Genomic DNA, 18,709 nt, shown 5'->3' with positions numbered 1-18,709 from the left:
AATTTTCTCACCACTTACCGGTTTTCACAAAAGCTATACAGCTGTGGCATATTAGTGCTCATCTTGGATGCTGGCAGCTAAAGCCTGGGGAGGGAGGTAGAAGGGATTGCAGAGGAGGATTATGGAGGAAGGTGGTTACAGGCTGGTGAGGGCAATTGGACCTGGTGTAATTGTGTCGGTGTGTTCAGTGCCTTGATAAGGGTATGCTGTTAAAGTTAGAAGTTAAGGTAAGTAGGCTGCTAGCTAGCACCAAAGCATCTAGCAGCTGGGAAAATCCTGCTAAAATTAAAAAAAAAATTAATGTTTAACACAAAATAAGGACACACACTGTTATATTTTTAAGGAGTAACAAAAAATTGCTCTCTACAGTAGTCCAGAAGAGTTTTCATGTACACACATATGTGATTGCCATAAGAGCTGTAGCCTACAGTTTAGGCTCTTGGAGTAAGAAAGATCTCTGCTATCTTGCCATTACCAAATGTAAGGACTAAGAACAGACCTGCCTTGGCTAATTTTAACAGTCTGAAAGAGGCAAGGAGAAATAAGAATATTCCAGTATGTCCATCCTCATTTTTAGACATGTTCAGTAATTTTTTGTCTTAATTTCACACTACTAGTCTTGCAATGTCTCACAAATTACTTTTGATAGTATGAAAACCTACTGGTTTTCCTGATTTTATTGCTGTGACTCCTGAACCCTCCACCAAACAAAGGCAAGCAAGGTTGATATAATCGGTTTTCAAAAACAAGCCTCCATGTAATTTTTGCAAAGGTCAACCAATTCAAGACTTTGTTGCAAAGTGTAGCTGTGATCTGTATGAAGACAAGGCCTTGAATTTCTGAAGGCCTAATTTTCACACCGCTTCTGAATCCAAAGAGTTAACTGCTATCACCTGTAGTATCATATTTTGTCCGTGGCCTTCCTTTCCAGTGATTTTCCATTTATGCTGGAGATTATCTCAATGCACTATGTAAGTTTCAGTGCTTTAAGTCAACAGATTAATCACTTCATCAGCCTTCACTTCATTTTGGAGGATTGTTTTGAAATTAAGACAGACCTAATATTATTTTAACCTTGTTATTGTTTGCATGTGTGGGGAAACAGCTTGATAACATTGATCTTCAAGTTTAAAAAAGCACAAGCTGTCTTGGATAACATTTGAAACATTTTTCTTGTGATATCTGCCATGTAAGATCTTGCATTATAAAAACACGCACATAGTGCTTGGTTTTGGTTTTTAAGTGTCACTGAGATAAGACAAGGCGTGAACTATCACAATAGATGTGTTATACTGCAGGTCGCCTATGTGAAGTAACCTATAGCCACTGATACGGGGTTGGCAGTTGGTGTCGTCAGACTACTCATAGTCTAAAAGCAGAGTCGGTGGCCTAGGGAGAAACTCTGCTGGAAGCGTACTGCTTATTCTCCACAGGCAGTAATTCTAATTATTAAGTGTTTGAGATGCACACGTATTATGTTTGATCATCACGTACTCTGATATTCCCCTGAGCCAAGTATTCTTAGCATGGTGCCTTAGACAGACCGGAGCATGGGTGAGAACTAAAAGGCTGAGGCAAAATCTGTTTGGGAGTAATGCTACCAAGCTCGGGGAACTAATAGAAAAGTGTGGAAAGGATGATGACTCCCCTATAATTTTAGATATTTGCCTGTCCTTTGTAATTCACATCTTGCAAATTTTTTTGCTCATTGGTGATTGTTAGATAAGCATACAAAATTGTGTCCATGGACACTTTTTGTTATCTGCGTGCAGCAAAGAAGTAACAGCTTAGTCTTTCAGATGCAACCTTTGCAGCTATGATCTTTTCCAGTCTCAAACTGAGGCTTTGTTATCAAAACACACTGTTACAGAAGTTACATTTCAAATCTATCTGCGATATTGAATGGCTCCCAGAGGAAAGGGAACCTTCAGCTCATAAACCAGATATGCGTCATAGTTTCATTTTCTGTTCTTGGTGGCTGTATACATTTTTTTCACACAGTCACTGAAAAGTACTTTGGTATGTGGTAAAATGCAATCCTCACTCACAGCTTTGTTAACTGGCGGTACCTAAATTGTGATGAATGAAATCAGGTAGTTGAAGTTGATGCAGATGAAAAGTAATCTGGAAAAAGAATAATTCTGGTTTAGCCACATCAGATAACCACATGGTCAGATACGGAGAAGTATCAAAACTCTTAACCAGGGGTGGCTGGATGTAGACTGGGTTATGCTTCTGTGCCTAACCCTTCTCATTCCAAATGGCCGCAACTGAAAACAGTAGGAGGCTAACTAACTCTCTCATGTTCTCCACTTCCCTCTCTGATGAGAATAAACACATGGGAATGTTTGGTATTTCTTAGAGATAATATACTACCCTATATTAAGAAGCCCATCATTTTTGATTCAATATCAAAGAGGACAGAGTTATCAAGTTTCTTGTCATTTAACTATGCTTGTTGTTTTTTTAAAAAATTAAAAGACATTTCTTGTCCCCGTTATTCCTATTTGAAGGCTGTTTCAGAACATTCATGCATGATTAGAAATTTCCAACTAGAACTCCAGTAGCAGTTTATGCCTATTCTTGCACACCGATACTGTTTTTTAGCCTAAATGGTTCTTTTCCCTTTAGGATACATCTGTCCAGAAACTTTTGTGATGGGTGGTTCTGCCCACACACAACTTTTCCTGTACTAGATGGAACTAGCCAAGATCCAGACTCCTCTTACAAGAGCATGGGGGTCTCCATTTACCTAATCATGTTATTAACCTTTATCCATACCTGTTTCATTTTTTAATATACAGGACCAGAACTGTACATGGTACTTCAGATGAGGCCTCAACAGTGCTTTGTACTATAATTCCCCTGCATCTGTATCCCATGTACCTCTGTATTTGTAGGTAGTCCCTGCTGGGACTATTTTGCCCGATACATCCTAGGATTCCTTTTTCCTTCTCGACAAGCATATCGTATTTGTGTGACAGACAAGTTTATAAAAACAGAATAATGCTCTATCAGGGTGCAATTATAAAAGTAGAGGTATAGAAACTAAAAGCTAATCTATGTGTGTTCTACACATGCAGCACCAGTTGATACGCAGCTGGGCTTGTGTATGAAAAAAACACTGAGAATTATGCAGAGCCCTCTGAGGACCTGGATTTCCTCAGCAGTCCGTGAAGGGCTGGGGAGCTTATTAAGGGAGCAGAAAGGCTCGGTGATGGCAGAACTCCCTCTTTCTCTCAGATCTCCACACTGATGTGCAGCAGCATGTGTTCTGAATACTCAGTGTAGAAATAGGTTCTAATTCTTATGGAGCACCAAGCTAAGAAATTAAAAATGTCCTAAAGATGGCTACATTAATGTTTTAACATACTTTTGAATATATACACAATGCAATGCGTTGTTCTCACTATGAATGTCTGCTTGTGTATTTGCAGGCCTTGTGGGTTTCCACCGAGGACACCAAAAATAATCTGATGGCAGATGATATCAGTGATCCACTCTTCTATTATCAGCAGTATCCAAGAACCAGAGGCTTCCAAAAATAGGTGAACATATTCTAATATTCCCTAAAAATATACGCAGTGCAATAATAAATAAAGGTTGGAAGAAAAAAATTCCCTCCTGACTTTTGCCAATTTAGTTTATACCCTACAAGAATAAGATTTAATTATCCTTATCTTAATTATCCTTAACTTGGTACATGTAGTAACTGCAGGTATTATTATCAGCCATAAAATTATTCAGCCACAAAATTTACCTACACTGCCCAAAGCACTCTTTTCCATACACCTATCTCAGTTAAAAATGCTTTTCTTTAATTTATTCTAAATTCATTGGACATAAGTTTTATTGGAGTGAATTCCATGTTTTGCTGATAAGGGACCTAAAAGTAGTGATTAGTTTTTGGAAAAGGTTTCTATAGGCTATGTCTACAAAAACAGCTTATCTTACTTTTTAAATGCCTATACTGCTTTCAGTCACCTTGTGTCCACATGGAAACATCTTTTGCTCATGTAAAACTGGAATTAACTTCAGGGTTTTGTAAAATTGGGTCAAATACATAAGTGCATGTCTACAGCTACTTCTGGGCCTGTCCCAGCTGCTTCTTGAACTTTGAGCCTAAGCTTCTCTATCATGCAGTTTTTCTACCATTTCCTCCCCCCCCCACCCCCCATGAAGATTGTGTTTCCCTCTACAGTATTAAAAAAACCCAAACCCTGTACTAATTACATTTCATTTTCTAACCTTTTTCTGATCTTGTTTATGCTTTCAGCAACTGCATCAAAAGTGTGCTTTGTTCTTGTATTTGTGTTTTGCTCTGTGATCCTTCCCATATGAAATTCAGGTTTTGCCAGACTCTTTTGGCCAGGTAAAACCTCTTATTTGTGAGTTCTTCTTTCTAAGAGAAGCCTCACTCTTTTTTTGAAAACAGCTAGTGAATTATGAGGATCAGATTTGAACAGCTAGCTGGGGAAAGAATGCTGAAAAACACCACAAAGATAAAAAAGGGAAAGTTTAAATACACCAGAGAAGAGCAGAAACCCAGAATATTTCTGGAAGCAATTAAAGAGTTTGCTTTATAAAAGAGTAAGCCAGGGAGATGTTATTGTAGGAAAAAATATTTTCTGCCAGAGATTTGGTTTCTGGCATCAACTTTCATGTACACACATGATTAAGGAGAAGTTTTCTTGGTGGAAAAGTTTTCCTCCTTAGCGGAGGTAAAGTAAATCCCTCACTGGCAGAAAGTGAACTACAAATAAGCTGTGACTTTAAATTCATCAAAGGGGTTTTAAAGGTGATTTTTTTTTTTTTAAGTGTTCCAAAGTTCCAAGCATCTGGGTTTATTCTACTTTCTTCATCACAGGTCCACATATGGTATTGGCTTGTAAGATAGGATCTGGTTGAGGCTGTGGCAGAGCTGGTTTGGGGACACTTTAGGGATCACATAGAAGTTGACCTTGAGCCAATGACTTTATGCAACTTCAAGTCAAAGTAAGACAGTGATTTATTGAACTAGAACTGACCGTCACAGAAGAGCTATCTCATGAATTCCACTTGTCCACCGCTAAGGATCTATGAATGGTATTGCAGTTGTTTTTATAAAATACATAATTCTGGGCAATTAATCCATGCGATTGTAGGATCGGTCGATCTACCTTTCAAACATTCCTTCAGTATTTCTGCTTTTGTATACTTGTGTTTTTCTATTGCTTGAAGCTTCCTGTTCCCAAAGACAGTGGGAAACAAATACTTTTAAAGATAAGCAGGGAGTTCAATGTTAGTGGCAGAATAAGGTTTTAGAAATGTTTTTGTCATTTACGGATTGTAAAAAGACCAGTGGACAGCTTTTGGCATGGCTCTTAGTGATACATTTCATTACATGATCAATAACTGCATAGTAATGGCTTCCCGCTGTTTCTTTCCAATGTAAATAGTTGCTGGTGGTGCCAGAAAGTATGTTTATGGCAAAAAAGAGGAAGAGAGATGATTATCAGGAAAACCTGTTAAAATGTAAACCACTTCAAGGGAGACTCAAAAAATCTCTCAAGTTCCCTACTTTTTTGCATTACAATATTACTTGTAACAGACATTCAGAAAAGCTGCTGACTGGCTGCTTTGCTTACTCTAAGCATTCCTTTAATTCTGTAGATTAAATAAATACATTGTTGCAACATGTGAGAAAGTGATTTTTTAATTATTATTATTATTACAGAAAAGGGAGTTGGATTAGAAAAAGTCATTCCCCTGAGAAGTAACACCTCCAAAATAATCTTGCAATGAAGAAAAAAAAAAAAGACAAAATGAGTGATAATCAACAGAGCTAGTTGACATGCTGTTCTTTAAAAGTTAAAGACGTACATCAGTTGGAGAGAGGATATCAAATATCAGTAGGGAGAGCAGCAGGAAACTTTTTCCGCTGGATGAAAGGGGTAAAAAGAAGAAAAACAAGTCTCAGTTGCACTAACAGCTGACTAAGCTCCTGACATACTCGAAGCACAGCCAATTGTAATGAATACCAGGGAAATCAGTATCTTCTAAACAAAAATACTGCTCACTTAGAAACTTAAAGTCAAGATAAAAACATAAATCTGAGAATAACATTTAGGCAGAAGATACACGGATCACAGAACTGAAACAAAATGCTGCAGTTGCGACCTGCTTGCAAAAGATTTTCTCCTGTACTCTGGGTGAACCTCAGCCTTTAGGGATTGTGGGCAGGGAGGCCCAGCTGACATAGAAATGCAAAATTCCAGTGTGTGAGAAAGGACCAAAGGCATTACAACACCCCACCTCTGGTGCTTTGGAGAGAGCCGGGTGAAGCTAGAATGAATATTCTTTCCTTTTCACATGTTAAAGCTTTGTGGATTCCAACAAACCAGAAATGTTGTCACATCTTCAAGTGTAAAGACTGCAGATTTGAATCTGCTGCACAAACCAAAATATTTTAAGAGAAGATGAGAAAGAAGCAGAATTTAGGAAAGCTGGTAATGACTAAGAATATGTGTTTGCTTACACTGCAGTGGGGCTTCCAGTTCTCTTTCAAGGTGTTTGATAAAACTTAAACTCTGAATTCCACTTGCACTGGGAGCTCCTAGCAAGACATGATGTTGTTGTAGTAGTAACTCTTGCTACCTTTCCACTTGATTACCCTCCTCCTGGCTTACTGCTTGCTGTCCAAGCTGGCAGGAGTCAGGGAAGCAATTCACCTCCCTTGCAGTCCTCTGTGCTTCTGTGGTTGTTGAGGTCTACAGCCCTATGGAGGGGAAAACAGAGACTTTGGCAAAGTTTGGCCCTTTACCCTTGGTATATTTGCTGTCGTTTTATTATATTATATTTATTTTTTATTGTATTATTGTTTTACTTTTCAATGGGAATACATAGCTTTATTATCCCTAAACTTGAAATGTAATTTAATTAATGTTCCAAGCTCTGCCTTAACAGAAATACAAATGAAGCTGACTAATTCAGTAATTTCCCATGCTTAGCAACAGTTGCAAACAGAGAAGTCTGTAAAAGATATTTACAGCCTATGATTAAGTATCAGGCTGTTCTGAGCTGTTCTTCTCTTATGCCCACTGTAGTTCTTTGGCAAGCCCCCCTAAGATTCCCAGCCTCAGGAGTAAATAAAATCTGTAGGACAAATAATGAAATAAACAATACCGAAAAAATAAAATCTGTAGGACTTTCAAAAGCAGCCCGAGATGGTGACCTACAGCTTGTAGGTTCAGAATGGAAATATGAGTCTGCCCCTCTGAAAGTTAGATTTGCTTCTCCCCTACCCCCTTGAGAGCAGGTGGTTTTGCTCCAGGGTGGAACCAGGGGGGCTGCTGCCAGGCCCTGGGGCACTCATGAGTTTTAATGGCCCTGCCCAGCCTCCCCAGGACCCCATTTCAGCCCAGCCTGCCCTGCTCCTTGGCTGGGGTGGTGGGACAGCCCTGGCTGCCAGGCGCTGCCCTGCCCTGCCGCGCCGGGGGGACCCCCATAGCCCCTGGCCCCCAGGGCACCTCCGGCCGCGCTGCACCCCGAGAGGTGAGGGGGTGATGGCAGCGAGGGAGCAGCGCTCCGCTCTGAACTTTAATCCAAGCTCATGTGACTGGTCAGACGGACGTAGCCTTTCACTTCCTTTGGCTCCTAATTAGTAAGCGGTGATTTTCCTGGTGACAGCAATGGAAGCTGAACGGGCTGCTCAAAGGTCTGCTCCTCCGACATAACTGATTTTAACCAGGCTGGTATACAACAAAAAAAGGAGAAGACCAAAGGATACAGGAATTGACTAAAACCAAAAGACAGTGGGGGGGGGAAATAAAACAACCACAAACAAAAAGAAGCATGTAGGTTATAGAACAAAAAGGAGGGCTCCAGAAAAGGAAAATGACTGCAGAGCCATGGACTAGTTTGGGGTGCTGTTGCTTGGTCCTTGGACGCAGTGCAAGTCCTTCATTAAGAAGCTACATACTTGCACTCTACCAGCAGGAAAGGACCAAAGCATGAGAGTACTAAGTGAGAAACAAGGCAGGGGGATCAAAATAAAGAAAAAAGAGGCCAAGTCTGAGCAAGGGATACTACACTAGGTTATGCTGGTCAATTTTAATCCACAGAAACTGGGATTACGCACCTTTCAAAAGTGAAGGGACCTCTCCCTTCTACCCAGCTGAGAAGTGGCAAATATAGAGACAAAAACCAAACAAGTTACTTCATCAGCAGCAAGAGAATGGATAAAAGCTTGGCTCAACTTTCCTTTCTTTCAGTGAGAAATAATAGGGATTCTTTTCACCTGTTCAGTAATTCCCAGTTCTAGGATTTAAAACTATCTTTGGTATTTAAAGTCCCAGTGAAATTCCGAAGTCCCTCCTCCTCAAGTTATTAAGGGAGGACAGACAAAAATTCTGGTCACATTAACCTTAAATCTGTAGGAAATAGACTATAAACAAGGATGGAAGTAAGGCTTAGGGAAAAGATGCACAAAGGGGCACCAAAAGAGCATCCAGCTTGAAGTCTGCTGGGCACGCAGGCCTTGGTACGCAAGCTCCAATGTTTATGGAAAGGATGCAGTGGTGTTGCCCCAGAGTCCTCCTGGTTATCTGTCAACTTGATGAAAAGGAATTAGATATAAGCACGAGAAAGCAGCACCATTGCTTGTAATTTCTATGATTTTTTCAGTCCTTGACTTCTTGAAACTACCAAGAAAGTTGCTGGGAATTGTGTTTTTGCGAGGAAGATATTTAAGTCAGTTTAGTAATTTCTTCTCTCATTGACACAGAATCACAACGATCTCCTGCTCTTTCCTTCCCCTTCTCCCTCTCATCTCCTCTCTTTGCCACCCTTTTTTGCCTTTCCTTCTTCTTTATTATTGATTCAGGTTGAATGTGAATTGGCAGTCATTTATATGTGACAACCATTCTCTCGATCTCAGGATAATTCTGTACACATTTTTAAATTGTTTTAATTTAGTTCCACTAACTCCCCACACACACTTTTTATGCTATAAAATTGATTAGAGATTTCACTAGAGAATACAGAATGGCATTCTGATAGTACCTTAAAAATAGGAAAAAGTATTCTAGGCTTCTTTTACAAGCTTGCATAGCATTTAAATGCACATTTGATATTGTCTTTATTCACAGAGATTGTTTCAAATTGCTGAGGTTTATAACTTTTCTTCATAGGAGGATGTTTGATTAGTCAATAAAATGTTAGAAAAGCTTAAATTTTTAGAATATATAAAAGCCATTCAACTCCTCCTCTTATATTGCTGCAGGTGAATTTATTCTTGCATGCAAGGCATCCTAAATCTGCCTACGTAGACTCTTTTTGGGTACTTACACAGCATGTGTATTTATTGCCCTTGAGAAAAACACCAGGATATGGTAAATCATTGGACATGTGTACAGTCCAAGTTTAGTCAAGGATCAGTCAACTTGTAATTACTCTTCATATTTTAAAATAGAGAGGTGTCCATTAAAATAAATGCAGACACTGGCCTTAATTATGATTTTGTACTGCTTTACTTAACCTGTATTTTTGAGTAGTGTAATTAGTACGAAGATTTTCTCTTCTTTCTTTATACCCAGTGGCTATAATGTCTCATAAATAGCCCTAACCAAATGTACAGTTTAGCCCCAACAGCATGGAGAAATCACAGAATTCCTTGCTAAGCTGCTCATTTTGATTTAGCACCTGCTTAAGCGTAAGCATGTATTTGGTCCTACTGACTTAAGCAGGTTTTTCAGGTTTTGTCTCTTCACTGCACTAAGATTAATTAACATGCATGTTTAAGCATTTTGCTTAGTTTGCTTAGGTTTCCTGCAGGACATGTGACCAGGTAGCTACTCCCAGTGGTTCAGCCTACAGTTCATGGACTCAGAGCCAGGGACAGCACAGAGGGAAGACATCTGCACATTGATCTGAAGGAACCTTGGAGGTAACCAAGCCTATTGGCACAGATGTCCAGACTTCCCCTAGAAACTTCTGAGGTTTCCTGGTGAAACACTGAAAAGCTGCAAAAGCTGGAAACCCCTAAGCTATTTCACGTGTAATCAGATCTGTTATTACATTATGCACCGCACCACTCCTGTGTTGGAAAAAATTGGGGTTAGATAGTCAGGAACTAGGCTATCACATGGAATGTGTCAAATGAGTGTCACTAATTGGTAGGCTACTAGAAAATTAAACCATAAAACTTCAGTGAGCATTGAGGTTTTTGCTCTGCTATCATATGTAGCTTTCAAAATATACTTGAAAAAGCTATAACCTATTATTCTGCCAAGCAACTTGCACAAGAGAAGCGTTTTTACCATTTTGACAACACACCAAACAGTATCCATCTTAGAGAAATTTGTAAACTGTCAAGATTTTTATAAAATGATGTGTTTCACGCTAGTCTTCACCGAGATGAAAATGAAATCTGTTTATATAGTACAATAAATATATGACAGAACTATCAACTTTGTGTGTTGAGAGTTGTTGCTGGTAAATCAATATGGATGCTAGGGCACCAGGCACTTTAAAAATCGATATAATAAATAAATAAATATAAGAGTTGAATTACAGTTTAACACTGTGTGTACAGAGATGTGATTCATCTTGACACAAATAATACATGCTGGATAATCAACAGAGATAACATTCTTTAAAGCACTGAAGAAATTCCGTGATCACAGGATTAGTCTGGAAGTCAAAAATTATTTCCAGGCCCGCTGACTGACTGGTCTAATGGCAGGTTTAACCTTCTGATGACTCAATTTTTGTATTTGTGAGATTAGGACAATAGAAAGTATTTTGAGACTCTCTGCTATGCAAAATGTTATTAAAATTAATTATGGCTACAAGGGGTACATTTCCCATTTATAGTCACATTTATGCACTGAGTTCTTCTGAAGCAATTACTGAATAACTGGGTTTGGAAAGCAGCCACGAGAACTGCACCTGGGAAGATAAAACTGGTTCTGAGCCTGATGTTGCTCTTTCCTTTGTGCTTTGTTTTTTTTAAAAGAGCTTATAAAGCACCACCACTGACCTAAAGGCAAGGTGAACAAATGAAGGAACAAATGAAATGGCACAACCTGGTTTCTGATTAGCAGAAGAAGGAAAAGAGAATGGCAGAACAGTGAGGATAAGCAGGTCAGACAGGCTGTATGCAGTCAGTACCTAGACAGCCTGGTAGAGCACAGGTCTGGGAGAGCACTAAAGCACCCTGTTGTCTTCAATTCCATGTTGTGTACATCTGTGGTCAGCCTTAGGATGAGTTTAATTTAGTATGGTGTACCTACAAAACTATCAGGCATTAAGAGAAAACACATTCTCTTTATTCCTGAGCCCTTACTTCATGTAACATCAGCTCTTCCTAAGAACAAGAACAGCTGACCTGAACACGTTGTAGCCTGTGAGGAACCCACTAGAGTTCTTATTAGTGAATTTCACAGTCTGTAGGGTACAGGCGTCAGGAGGGGGGGAAAGAAAAAGGAAAATAAATTTTTCAGAAAGGAAAAAAATACTATTCTTGGAAACTTGAGAAAGAGTCCCAGTCTTCAGAAGATATTTTGTGGGGTTTGATTTGAACACAGCAAATATTTGCAGGAAACAACAGGTAAAAAGGAAAGGAAACAGGGTGAGTAGCAAGCTATAACTTTTATTGACTGTTTTAAAACAGGAATTAAGAATTCCCAGTGCACCATGAGGACAAGCAAAAAGGATGTGTCTTTATACCATGACCAGAAAGATGAAGGTGCTACTGCCTAAGTGTTCTCAGTTCTTTCATCTATTTGATAACTATTTAGAAGGCAGAAGTTCAGTTCCCTTAATTCCCAAACAATCTAAGCACCATGACTGCTCCAGCTTCCCCCTTTTATGTTTAAAATATACTCACAGCCAACTTCTGGAAATTTAGTCAGACTTGGGTAAGTTAGCAAGGCTTCTCAGAGTTAACAACCGAAAGCTTCTGGTAGGAGTACTATGTTCAGCATTAGCAAGATTGAATCTCTGTTTAGACCAGTTCTTGTTGAAATTAACATAAAGAAGCTGGAGCATTCAACCTGTGATATTTTATTTCAACAAAAATGTCACTTTGCCCTTAATCCATAAATAAGTCTTAGTTTATCATCTACCAAACTGCCTAAGCAGAAGCAGAGGGCACCATGTATCACATGCTTGATCAGGTAGAGTAATATGCTACTATGCTAATACTAACTTATAGGACTGAACAATGTATAAAGGTGCGTGTATTTAAAGAAATCTTTTTTTCCAAATAAAAACAGAGTTTAACTTTCAAAATGTCCTTAACATTTAAAGAAGAAAAAGTGGAGTGGGCTAATGGAAGAAATGGGTAGGTCCAATCAGGTGAGATGGAGAAAGAAGATTTTAAGAAGGTGGTGAGTTGGTGTATATAAAAGACAGACACAAAATCACAGGAAAGAGGGTTATAAAACTTGAAACAGTTTTTATTTTAGGGAACAGATTTAAACAAAGGAAAGCCAAAGCATATTACCACTAGAAAGGTACTCAAGCTGTAACATTTAGATCTGGAAATTTTATGACATTTGAAATTTGATTCAGACCCCTATATTCTTACTCTCTTAATCCTTGGTAGAAAAAGGCTATTAATATAGAATAACATATTTACACTAATAACACCAACCCATAAACATTACGTTTTCATTTAAAATACAACAGAAGGAAATTTTGTTTATTGAACTCTCACAAAGATGGATTCCTGGCTCTAAAGATTTTAAACACGTGGTCTGAACCAAAGCTTAGACAGAAGAGAATACTAAGATTAATGATCATGAAGAATGAAAGAAAAAAAGATTTAACAAGGAAATTACTTGAAAAATTGTTGACAGACCATTCCAAATGTTTAATCCTGTCTGAGGGGAAAGGCATACAGGTGAGTGAATGAAGAAGAAATATTGGGATAAGGTGAGATGTTCAACAGAAATGATAGGAATAGAAGTGATGATGCACTTATATAGTCAGGTCATGCAAAACCCTTTGGTGACAAGACAACAGCAATTCTTGGTAAAGGACAACACATCCACAAGTAGATGGAAAAGTTACTAATGCACTGCATTTTTGGAGAGGAACGCGTATGAAATTAAGAGAACTAAACCTGTGGAACTAGCTGTTTCCCTCATGGCATTGTTCATTTTGAGCATAAGTTATGCCCCTTTCCCCTGACCTGGGTCTATTTAGAGTAACAACTCTTTAGGGAAGAGACCGGCCACTATTCTGTTTGTGTAGTTCTTGTGTTTTAGGCTAACCTAATAAACTTGCTTTATAATTGAGGAACTTCTTGAGTTTTCAGTGTTTCCTACGTGGGAAGATCAGAATGTGGCGGGAGACAGGTATTTGTAGGAATATTATGGGTAGCATCAAAATATTTCTAAAAAAACCAAGATAATTTGTTCCTTTTTTTTTCTTGATTGGTAAAATGCTGTGGTGTAGTCAGGGCTTTCCCCCCCCCCCCCCCGAAAATAACTGCCCCATAAAACTTCAAGGCAGCAAGGTTTTCAGCACAAAACAGGAAAAAAACAAAAAGTAACTTTTCTGTACTGCTCATGAAAAGGATAATCTTTATGAAGACATTTAAATCAGGGCGGGCACGTAGCATGGTACTTTCCCAGTGCCTAAGGGGCCACAAATGGTATAAAACTACAACTGGTTGAAACTGGAAGGTGGTTAGCAGGTATACACCCTGCAAGGGAACGGGGGAAACAAAAGGGGGGGTGTTACGAAGGCTGGCCCAGAAATTAAAGACAAAAATTAACCGCAGCGGATAACTCAAAGCCTGATTAAAATCGGCCGTTCGCCCGCTGATTGACTGGGCGGCGCCTCGGCAGCTGCCGGCCGCATTCCTTCACGCCCGGGGAGCGGGCGGCGGCTGGGGGACGCTCTCCCGCACCGGCTGCCTTCACGGCTCCCCCTCCACAGCCGCGAGGAGCTTTTATTAATTACCTCCCTCCCTGCCTCACGGCGGTGGGCTCCGGCAGCGGGCAGGTGGGAGGCGCGGGGGGGCGCTGAGGGAGAGGCGGCGGCGGCGGCGGCGGGCGGGCAGGTGAGGGGCGCGGGGGAGGCGGAGGGCAGGGGGCCGCCAGGCCCCGCCCGCTCTCCCAGGCTGCTCCGCGCCGCAGCCGGGGGGAGGTGGAGCCGCTTTATCGGGAGCCGAAGTGGAAATTTCCCCCTCAGTTGCCGGCTCTGCTGCGGAGAAGACGCTAGCGAGAGCCGCCCGCCCTTGTCGCCCCGTGCCGCGTCCCGTCCGACTGACCGCCGCCATGTCCAACTACATCCACGTCCCGCCCGGCTCCCCGGAGGTGCCCAAGCTAGACATCACTGTCAGTGAGCGGGAGGGGCCCGGCTACCGCCAGGGCGCCCTGCAGCTCCTGCGCCGCCTGCGGCCCCACTGGAGACCCGAGGAGGTGACTCTGCAGGTACGGGGGAGGCCGGGCGCGTCGCGGGGCCTTGCGCCCGGGTCCCCGGCCGGGGATGCGGCAGCCCCAGCTTAGGGAGGGAGGGAAGGGAGAGAGGAAGGAAGGGGGGAGGGAGGGCGGCCATTGTGCGGGGGAGCTGCCGCCTCGTTTCCTTCCCCTCCCCCTCCCTCCTCGCTCTCCGAATGCAGCCCCCTGCGCTGAGCCCCATTTGCTAGGCAGCCTGGCGGCGGGGCGTGTCGGCGCGGCAGCATCCCCTGCCCCCCCTCCCCAGCCCTCCTCCTGCCCCATCGCTCGCTTTCCTCTTTCTCTTTTCGTGCCCTCCCCGCTGAAACTTGGCTCCCCCCGTTAGCGGAGGGGAGAGCTCTTCTACCCGCTCTCGGCTGGCGTCCCTGCCGCACGCACGACGCTCGCTGCCGGCCCGGGGGCCGAGGGCTGCGATGCTGGTGAGGGAGGAGAAGGGGAGGGCCCCGTGAGCTTCACCCTCGCCGGGTCCATGCGGAGCAGGGCGTGTTCGTCAAGCGGTGGGGGACTTCCCTCCTCCCTGGGGCAGAGGAGGGGAAAGGCAGCCGGAGGAGGAGAGGGCGGCTGGCTGCCGCCGCCGCGCTGCCTGTGCTGCCGTTGCACGGAGGGGGGCGGCCGCTGAGGTAACGGCCGCCGAGGTAACGGCCGCCGGGACGCCGCGCGGGGCGGGGGCGCTCCCCTGGGCGCCATCGGCGACGGAGCCCTTGGCGGGCTCTCCCATGTAATAAGTAAATATGAATGCAGGCCTTGGATTCGCTACGGGGTTTGGTTTTAGGCTGACGGTATCTCCATAAGTATCAGCCCCGTTAACGTCCTTGCTTGCATCTCTTAGTCTTGACTGTATGCCGCTTAGTCTCCGGTATTCTCTAGGTGAGCAATCATTCATATTTATGACGAGTCATCAGCTTGAGGATTGGCTGCTTTTGTGCTTCTAGAATATACTTAACCTGGCCCCGTAGAAGTCTTCAGTCAATATACCTGGCTAAAATAGCAGTTCAGTTGCAGCCTGTGTTTAGTTGAGCGTTTTATTATATGCTCTTAAACTGTGTTATTCAGCAGTTATTAATACGTGGAAGTGTCTTATTTTAGTGAAGTTCCGCTGAAGAGCGCTGCTGGAACTAATTTGTATAGAAAAACTGAGCACATTGAGGTAATAGCACATAAATTGACTGAAATTTTCTGAAGTTTCTTGATAGAAAAAGAAACTTGACACATGCTAGTCCAGTTAGTATGAAAATAAAGCTAATGAGATTTTTCTGAGTAACTTCTCTGAGGGCTGTAGCCTAAGTTAAGCACAGTCCCAACATCTTGAGGTGCAATGAAAGTAGCTTTACAACATGTAATGCTAAATAGGGTTGTTAGAATTCAGAGAATCATAGTATGTCTTGAGTTGGAAGGGATCCATGAGGATCATCGAGTCCAACTCCCTGCTCCTTGCAGGACTACCTAAAGTTAAACATGTTTTTGTTCTTTTAGTTCTCTGATTGAGGGTACTTCTCAACATAATATTTTTTGTTCTTTCATACAGGAATGCTAATAAATGAAACTAAAACATTTTCTTATTAAGGAGGGATGACTCTAACCTTGGGAAAGTTCTGGTAGGTTTAAGAAAAAAATGCTGCTTCCTTCCTCTGTCACCCTCTTTGGAAGAAGCAATTAACAGAATAAAAACCACCGGTACCATTCATGTGGAACAGGGACTCATTTGACTGGTCGTGCAACAGTAAAGTAATAGACTACTGTCTGTAGTTAGAGGTTTCTGTCTAAAAATTGTCTGAGTTTTGTTTCAACCAAGTTACTTTAAGACCAAAACTTTTCAACTCACTCTCTTTCCTCTTGCTCCTTTTGAACAGCAGAACATCCTATTCATGAAGCTCTTCAGAGGCCTTTTATTTTTAACTCTTTAATCTGTGTTTAAACTGCTGTGTGTACGTAACAAGCAAGAATGCATGTGGTTTGAAACTAGTTGTATTACCACCATTGCTGCTGCAATGTTACACATGCATGTTACGCATGTATTGCATACAGTAAGATGCTGAAATGAAAGATGACTCTCTTTGTTAAGAGGATGGAGTGAACAGAAGGTCTGCCTTGGAGTCCCCTCATTAGAGGGGTGTATATTTAGGAGAGAGATGAAAATGAGGATCACTTATTGCATGGAAAATATGCTTGACTAATCTGAAATAGGAGCATCATAGCAAAGTAGGCAAAGAACATTGGTAGGTGGAACTACTTCCTCTGTTGAACTCTGTTGTTAGCTACCTTTGCTCTTAGTACTTCTTGGGTCAAAACAATTGGCAAGATGTTGAAGAGTCCAGTAAAAAGTTAATTAACTTCTCTTGCAAAAATTTACTGTTATGTGTCAAATTGTTTAGTCAGCTAAACAATTTTGAAACAGTGTAGTTAAAAATTTTTAATGCTTAATCCTTACTTTCTGTAAGATTTGTAGTTATCTAAAATCACGAATATATTTTAACACTTAATTTTTTTGCATCATAGCATAGAACATAAGTGTAGGACAAGATGAAAAAAATTAAATCTTCAGTGTTTACATTATTCTCATTGCATTGTTTATCAGAAAGTCTATAGAATCCATAAGCATTGCCAATTATCTGCTGAATCACAAGCAGCTCTACTGTAATGTATCTCCTTGATCTCAAGTTATATGTGAATATTATCACTACAGAACAGTACAAATATTCAAGTTCTTTTACATTGGTAAGGAGAAATGAAATTTTCCTGTCTAAACACTGATCTTCACGTAGATACTTTGTGCAGTTGTCATCTGAGGGTGTACTAGGAGCTGTGTAGAACTCTGTGTTACATTTTCTAACTCTTAAATTCTTGAGGTTTGCTTTCTCTGCTTTACGGTCATACAAAGCAATGTCATTAAGATAAATCTGTGCTTTTTGCCGTAGTCACTTTTGATTCTGTAACAGCTGATTTTAGTAATAAAATCATAGAGTAGTTCAGATTGGAAGGGATCTCTGGAGGCCTCTCTCCCAACCTCCTGCTGAAAAGCTCACTGCTTGCTAAATTCAGAAATTGATTGGTGTGAACATGAGAAAAATTTTTTTGGGATTTCATAAACAAAAATGCTTTTCAAAACTCAGACCCTGTTTTGAATTAGTGAACAGCTTAAATTGACAGTGGACATTCCAATTTCTATATTTTGAGCAATTCATTATTAATGAAAGAAAACTTAATTGTTTTAACTCTTTACTGTCTTAAAGAAGTTGTATCACCCTTCCTAATGTAAAAATACAATCACAGTTTGGAATCTGCCCATATTAAGAATTTTTTTATTTTTCCTCTTTTATGGAGATTCATTTGTGTTAGTATTTGAAGGAGGATCGGTATTTGGTTACAGTATGGGAAGGTTTGTTACCACTTCAGTGGTAACAAGTGCAGATTCAGGATTCTTTTATCCCATGACTTATTCTACATCTGGTGATAATGAAGGATTCGGTAGGTTAATGTAATGCAGTGTAATGTTATGGTACAGGAAAAACAATTGTATGTCTTTCCATTCTGAAGTAATCTTTAACATTGAGAATAAAGGCTACTTGGTTTTACTGGTGAAATTGAGTGCTAATTTACACTTTTGTTGTTTGGATAGACCAGCATGATATCTTATGTGCAAAAATCAGCTGCAAAATCATTCAGGGATCTGGAATGATAAAAATGATGTGCTAGCAAACAGTGCTTTTGTCCTGGCCCACACCTGAGGAGAGAGGAAAAGAAAAAGATCAGTTTTGCAAAGGGGATGAAATTCTTACATAAGACTTTTTTTTTTTCTTCCCCCAGAATCCTGCAAGCTCCTATCTGGAACTTAATTCCAGATCATCTCCAAATAAGTGTCATTAAGTTGTGTGGGTTTTTTTTTTCTCTGAAATAATTGGACCTTGCTTGTTTTCTGGTACTGTGTCTTTGTTACCAAGATGTACATGTCTTTGCATTTATCAACACTTTGCATGACTTATTATTGCAGCATTTTATTCTTTCAAAAAATTTGTTCCTGTAGCTATAAAATGTGAACACACAAGATAGAGCCATGCTTATAAAGATTTGTACTTTCATGAGCAAAACGCCCCCTCCCCCCCTTTTTTTTTCCTATATATGAGGTTAGCTTTTCCCTGTGTGTCTCTGCTTTTTCTTCCTGACTTGTGCTCAGTAGCTTTTCTTCAGGCAGTATTTTCTGGCTGCTGCTGTAATTTCTTTGCTTGTGTTGATCTTGGTATTTTCTTTATAACAAACTATGA

The 18,709-nt window shown here is 40.9% G+C and overlaps 1 protein-coding gene across 1 annotated transcript in view; it reads left to right on the top strand.

Annotated features, from left to right (window-relative positions):
- The first annotated feature begins 14,139 nt into the window (after positions 1-14,139).
- Positions 14,140-18,709, top strand: part of ETNK1 (ethanolamine kinase 1) — a 33,974-nt gene continuing 29,404 nt past the window's right edge. Inside the window, exon 1 of the mRNA XM_072874982.1 lies at positions 14,140-14,426. Within this exon, the coding sequence (XP_072731083.1) occupies positions 14,271-14,426 (156 nt within the window). The 5' untranslated portion in view covers positions 14,140-14,270. The remainder of the gene's footprint in view (positions 14,427-18,709) is intronic.

Source organism: Ciconia boyciana, chromosome 1 (assembly GCF_034638445.1).
Source record: "Ciconia boyciana chromosome 1, ASM3463844v1, whole genome shotgun sequence".
NCBI classification, from domain to species: domain Eukaryota; kingdom Metazoa; phylum Chordata; class Aves; order Ciconiiformes; family Ciconiidae; genus Ciconia; species Ciconia boyciana.
Note: the sequence above shows the minus strand (reverse complement) of the source record. Positions and strands in the feature narration are given on the sequence as shown.